Raw genomic sequence first — 6345 nt, 5'->3', positions numbered from 1 at the left:
CCGCCGCCGCCGCCGGCGCGTCCTCGTCCGTGTCCGCGGTGCGCTGCTGGTCCGTGCGGCCCGAGCGGCGGCCAGGCGAGCCCGGGAGCCGGCGGGAGGCCGCGGGCGCGGCGGCAGGAGCGCGGCGGGCCCGAGGGCGAGCGGCGGCGGCGGCGGCGGCGCGGAGGAGGCGAAGAGAAGGCGCCGCGGCCCAGCCCCTCCCCCGCCCGGCAGCGCCTCGCGTCCCCCTGCGCGGCCATGCCGCGGCCTCGCTGCCCCTGAGGCGGCCCCGCCGCGCCGCGCCCGGCCCCGCCGCCGCCGCCGCCGCCGCCTCTCGCCGCCCGCCGCCCGCCGCCCGCCGCCGCGCCCCGGGCCGCGGGGCCGCCGCCCGCGCCGCGCCGCCATGGAGGCCGTGAAAACCTTCAACAGCGAGGTTGGTGTCGCCGCGGCGGCGGGCCCGGCCCTTCCCTTCCCTTCCCCTCCCTTCCCTTCCGCGGGTTCCTGCTTTATTCTCCTCCTCCTCCTCCTCCTCGTTCTTATTATCACCATCATCATCGTTTTCGGGGCGGAGCGCGCGGCCGGGCCGGGGTGTGTGTTGTGTGTGTGTGTCTGGGTGTTATGTGTGTGGGGGGGGGTGGGGAGCGGATGGGGAGGGGGTGCGCGCCCCGGGGCGGAGGAGGGGCGGGTCGGCTGCTTGCGGGCAGGGCCGCGCCCGCCCTTTTCCATTCGATTTGATTCTCTCCAATTTTTCCATCTCCGTGCTCCCCCCACCCCACCCCTCTCCCTCTCCACACCGCCCCGCTTTTGCCGGCCGGACTCTCCGGGCAGCGCGCTCGGGGCCGCCCCCCACCCCCACCCCATCCCCCCTCTGCGGGGGGGAGCTGCGGGCGCGCGCGGGGCCGCGGGGCCGGAGCCCGCCCGCCCGGCCGCCGTGTGCACCGAGCTCGGCCTGCGGGCCCGAGGGTGGGTGGGTGGGGGGGAATCCCAGCGCGCCCGCGCGCGCGCGCCCGCGCGGGGGTGGGCGCCGCGTCGCGCCGCTGCACGTGGCGGCCCGCCCGCCGCACCCGCACCCCCACCCCTCCCTCCCGGGAGGGCTGCGGACGGACGCGGGGTCCCGCGGGCGCGGGGTGCGGGGCGCAAGCTGCCCCCCCCACCCCACCCCGGGGCTCCCTCGAGGCCCCGCTCGCTTTTTTTCTATTTATTTGTTAATTATCATTGTTATTATTTTTTAAAAGCCAGCAGACATCCTCCCCCCCCCTTCTCTCCCATTTAGTTGCATGTATTAATTGGAAGCCTGACCGTGTTTGGGTTCGGTGTTAGTGGTGCGAAAAAGAAAAAAGCATAAACTCTGACTTTTAAAAAAAAAAAATCGACCTTTATTTAGTGCGAATTTTAATCTCCCCAACCCCCTGGACTTTTAAACCCGGCCCCTTGGCGCGGGGTGGGAGGGGGGGGAAACATTGATGGGATGGTCACCGATTTGGGGAGAAATGGACGGACGAGGATAAATCCCCTTCTTCCCTAGCAATATGGGCAGAATTTTGAATGTACCAGGCCAGGAGGGTTTGTTTCTACCGTTTTTAAGAATTTGCAGTTGCTGGGGATCGAATTCGGGGCCTCACACTTGGGAAGGCATGTAGGTTGATTATTATTATTATTTTTTTTTTTGCTCGATTCCTGGGAAGCTTTGCAAGGAGGCTAAGAACAAGAGTGGGTCGGACTCCCCGGAAAGAGTTAGCAATGACACAGTTGTCCGAAAGCAAGCACTTTATAAAAGATTTTCTTTCTGAACTTCACTTTTTAAAAAAAAAAAAAGAAACAAGACAAAACAAACTTCTTGATAAATGACCAGACTTGGAATTGTTTCCATTTGCTTTGCAAATTTATAGCTTCTAGTGTGGTGATACAATTTGTTTCCATCCCGGGTAGTTCTCTGAAGTGTGGAATGGAAAGGAAGGGTACTGTACGTTTCAGTTTATTGTTCGTTTAACCGTAGATCAGGGTTGAAACCCAGTTCTTTTGTAAATTTTTTTTGGGGGGAGGCTTTCTGCCTTGCTATATAGCATTAATACAATGAGTCTTTTTTAATTAGCCAAAAAAAAAAATCCTTTTCCACTGCAATTTCATGATTGCTCCACTTCATTTCGTTTTGACGGGTACCTGTCCTGTCCGTAGGATTGTTATTGTGTATTCTTGGGTAAGGGTACATGTAGCTCTCAGGTAGAGCGTTTGCTTTGTGTGTCCTGGGTTCTGTGCCCAGAAGCTAGAGGAGGGAAGGAGGGAAGAGCAGCAGCCGCCCCTGGTCTATTTCCTCTCCATCTTCCAGATCTCAACGTGCTCCATCCTGCTGGGCTGAGTTCACAATAGAGCACTGAGTGTTGGGTGTGCTGCTTGCTGTCAGCTTTTCATTTTGCCATTTCCTTTGACATTCAAGATCAAGGGCCTGTTACTAGATTGAACGTTTCACCTCTTTTCCCACCTGATCTTTATAGGAATTGGCGATTTCTACTAGGCTGGTTTCCCGTATTAATGCATGCAGCACATGGTTGTTCCTCCCAGTGGATTTCAAGAACTTAAAACTTTTAACTCCCTTATATGCTCACATTTCAGCGTGGTTGAAAGAGGTTGTCTTAAAAATACCGGTAGTTCCTTGAGGAAAGAAAGAATACCTGAGAAAAATGATCGAGAATAATGTATATTAAAATTTTTTTAACTTCAAAATCTATGACCTTGTCAGTTTTTTCTTTCACTCTAGTTGCTGCTGTAGTAATAATTTTATTACAAGCATATAGTGAGAAACAGTTCAATAATGAATGTTTTTTATTAAGTCATCTGATGCAAAGTCTATAGAAAAAAGGAATCTCATAGCATTAGGAGAAAAGGATATTTTAATATTTTTATATACTTAATTTGGCCCTTAAAGATATTTATTCCTGGTCTGAGCACATCAGGATTTTTGTCTGCTGCATTTAAAGGTGCCTTGGAAACACTCAATAACTTCCTTTATGATGCATCATCATTCATATTTGCCAGTATGGCATTTTGATACTTTATTCAAAAGATGAAATATTTGGCATTATGTGGGTTTCTGATTCTGATTTTCAAGATAACCCTCACTCTTGGAAAAAAATTGACTTAGAAGTAGTTTCTTCCAAGATTTTATTTAAGGTTAAGGGTATAGGTTTTTGAAATTTGCAAACTGGATGAGTTTCACTCTTAAAAACCCTGACTTTATACAGGATATGTATAAATCATATTTATGGTATGTCTCCCTGTCCCCCTAATTTCTCAGAGTGGTCCTGTGGCTTTCTCACCCCTCTGCCCAGAGATCTTTTTTTTTTTTTTGGTGGCCATTTCCTTCAAATTATTAATGAGAAGGAGGCTAAGTAATTACTATTTGTCTGCTGTGCTTTTTTTTTTTAAACGCTTTTAGTTAAACAACATTTTGATGGAAGTATTAATCCCACAACTACTCTTGTCACTTCCAAAATTATGAAAGTCTTTGAGAGAGTTGATAGGTTCCCTGAGCAATTTGCCTTAGGAGAATTGTCCTCATTACAAAGTATTGCAGTTGAAGTTGCTGTTGCCCCGCGCTGGTGACATGTACTAGGCACGGTGGTTTTAGAGTTCTCAGCTACTGTAGAGAATAGTTTTAAGTTGGCACTCTACTGACTTTAAGAATGCTGTTCCATGGCAGTCACTCTGGTAGGTCTTTTTAGGAGGCTGCTAACTATCTGTGGACCCCAGGACCAGTCCCGGCAGTCTGCCCTGGCAGCGCTGTGCTGCTCCTCTGGCACTGGGTCTGCAGGGCACAGACTTAGGCCCGGGGCATGCATGGTCTGCGCTCAGCTTTTTGAGCTTTGCCCTGCTTGCTTTTGGAGAGAGATTAGCAAAGCACCGGTGTTTCAGACCGTGCTTGGATGACATAGGACTCTTAACACTTGGAAAAGACACTGGTTATGCTTAGGCAGGGGAACTGCAGAGAGTTGAGTTTTACTTATATTAGGTTCTTCTTAACTTTCGTTTATTTTGTTTATTGGCCGCACTGGTGGTGCTCAGGACTTACTCCTGCCTCTGTGCTCATGAATCACTCCTGGCAGGGCTCAGGGGACCCTATGGGGTGCCAGAGATGGAACCTGGGTCAGCCATGTGCGAGGCAGTGTCCTATCCGCTGTATTGTTGGTCTGGCCTTCTTGTAACTTGAGGACTTAAGAAATGTAGTCTTGATATAACCCAAGTGTCACTTTAAAAAGTTCATAATTCTTTAAGATAAAAGCTCATATATCTTTAACTTATTCGAATATTGTATTTTTTTGTTTCAGAAGAAGTTTTGCATAAATAGTTGATCGCTGTAGTTGTAGTTATTAATTTTATTAAGAATATTCTTGGGGGTCACAGCCAGCAGTGCTCAGGGCTTACTCTTGGCCCTATGCTTAGGGGTCACTTCTGGCAGGGCTCAGGGGACCGTGTGGGGTGCGGGGATTGAACCTTGATTGGCTGCATACGAAGCAACCCCCCCCCCCCCCACCTGCTGTACTATCTCTCTGACCCCTCTGTGGTTATTTTGTTACTTCTCCACCCCCCAGTCTGTTTTCCCTGCTGCTCTGGGTAGAGACTGGTGGGATTTAGGACCTGATTTATAGATAGGTAAGCACTGTCAGGAAAACCACTGCAGTTTAGTTTGGGGTTTTACTCCAGGGTATACATTCAGAGCGAATTCTAGTGCTGCCTTTTATAGAGTGGGGCGCAAGGAATTGAGTCCCGGGCCTCACTCAAGCGTGAACCCTACCTCTGAGCGGCAGAGCCTCTGTTTCTCCACTCCTGGTTACCTGCTCGATTGGGGTACTCTCCCTGAGATCTGCTTCATCAGAAAACTGACCTTCCACCTTGCTTCAGAGTGCTGGCTTTCCAGGTCATGTTTATGCACGCAGCACTGTCCTGTTCTCTCCTTTTCACGCCAGAAGTGACAATCCCAGCTCCATTTCCAGATGGAGCGTGCATTTACCTAGCTACAGGACTTTTTCTACTATGGCCAACAATATCTAGATTTCAGGCATGAGTTGGTCGATACAATAGAGACATTCAGAATAGTGAAAGTCTGAAGTTTGGTTTTAGTTTGCATAGTTTCACTTTGCAGATCAGGAAAGGAAATTTGTGTGAGACAACTATGATATATTGCATTTTTCTGTTTTCTTTCCTATTTTAACTTTTCCGTGGGTACTTTGGCTGCTTATATTAACCAGTCCATCTTCTGTTTTGATTCTACCTTGTGAAATTCCAATGAAGATAGAGCAGACCTCACGGTGTAAAGCAAGGAGGCCAGTTTGGGGTTGGAGGCAGTGCAGAGACTGCCCAGGTTCTGTCCGCAGCATCCTGTATGGCCCCTGAGCCCTGCCACAGTGATGTCTGAGCGTAGAGGTCAGCCCAGACTTCAGCCCCAAGTGCTGCTGGTGTGGCCCCCAAACAAAAACAGCAACACCCAGGGAAGCCCGCCAGTCCCAGTGCTTCAGTCAGGGCTTCTCAACCTCGGCCATGGCAGACTTGAGGGGGGTAGTTGCTGTGGGGAGTGCCCTGTGCCTCGTTGGTGGTTTGTAGCCTCCCTGGCTCTGCTTGCTAGTTGCCGCTGTTGTGACAACCAGAAATGTCCCCAGACATTATAACTGTTCTTCGGGGGGCAGAATTAATCTCGGTTGAAAATCGCTGATTAGGTCCCTTGGGAAACTTTCTTCAGCCACCTGTAGTTTCCCTTTTGGTGATTGCTGTAGTCTCTAGCAATTAGTAACAGGCTTCCTAACGAGCCTCTCGGCTGCATAAGGTAGCAGCAAAAGTATCTTCTGGGTTTCCTGTCCTCTGTCCATGGCACAGAGCCCCACTCTGCTCAGTGAGTCTGCGAGTGAAGGGGGGTCTGATGTATTAGCTAGCCAGCACTTTGGAGCAGGTGAACGTGTCTGGACCGTTCTTTAGACTCCTTGTTGATAGTTTTATTAAAGATATAATTTGAGTATGTATAAGCATTATTTTTGAATTCTATGGCACCTTCGAAGATGAGATGAAATTATTATTAGGTGTTGGGGACTGAACTTAGATCTATGTGCTTTGCTGCTGAGCTGTATTCTTGTCATAGATGGAAAAATTTTGTATCGAAACTGTAATCGGTTTCTAATTTTCTTCTCTGTGGGCAGGAGAAGAGGATGACAAGAGGGGCTGTTGCAATGAAGGATTCAGTTAAAGCCCATCCTGAATTTTACGTTTTCTAATAATTATGGGTTTTATTTCCGAAAATCCTTCTTTTGCATTATTGGGGAGTTCCCCCCCCCCCCCCCCCGTTTAAAACAAGTGTTTTTCCCTTAACATTAAAAAAAATTG

The 6345-nt window shown here is 49.7% G+C and overlaps 1 protein-coding gene across 8 annotated transcripts in view; it reads left to right on the top strand.

Moving 5' to 3' along the window:
• The first annotated feature begins 320 nt into the window (after positions 1–320).
• SCAF8 (SR-related CTD associated factor 8) overlaps positions 321–6345 on the top strand; it is a 183206-nt gene continuing 177181 nt past the window's right edge. For 7 of the 8 annotated variants that reach the window (XM_056126377.1, XM_056126378.1, XM_056126381.1 and 4 more), the window contains exon 1: positions 356–412. In XM_056126377.1, coding sequence (XP_055982352.1) covers positions 383–412 — 30 coding nt within the window. In that variant the 5' untranslated portion in view covers positions 356–382. Of the gene's footprint in view, positions 413–6345 lie in introns of all 8 variants that reach the window. The other variant, XM_056126383.1, reaches the window with a different exon arrangement.

The sequence above is a fragment of the Sorex fumeus genome, unplaced genomic scaffold (genome assembly GCF_029834395.1).
Source record: "Sorex fumeus unplaced genomic scaffold, SorFum_2.1 ptg000061l, whole genome shotgun sequence".
Taxonomy (NCBI): Eukaryota; Metazoa; Chordata; class Mammalia; order Eulipotyphla; family Soricidae; genus Sorex; species Sorex fumeus.
This window is presented reverse-complemented; position numbering and strand designations above follow the sequence as displayed.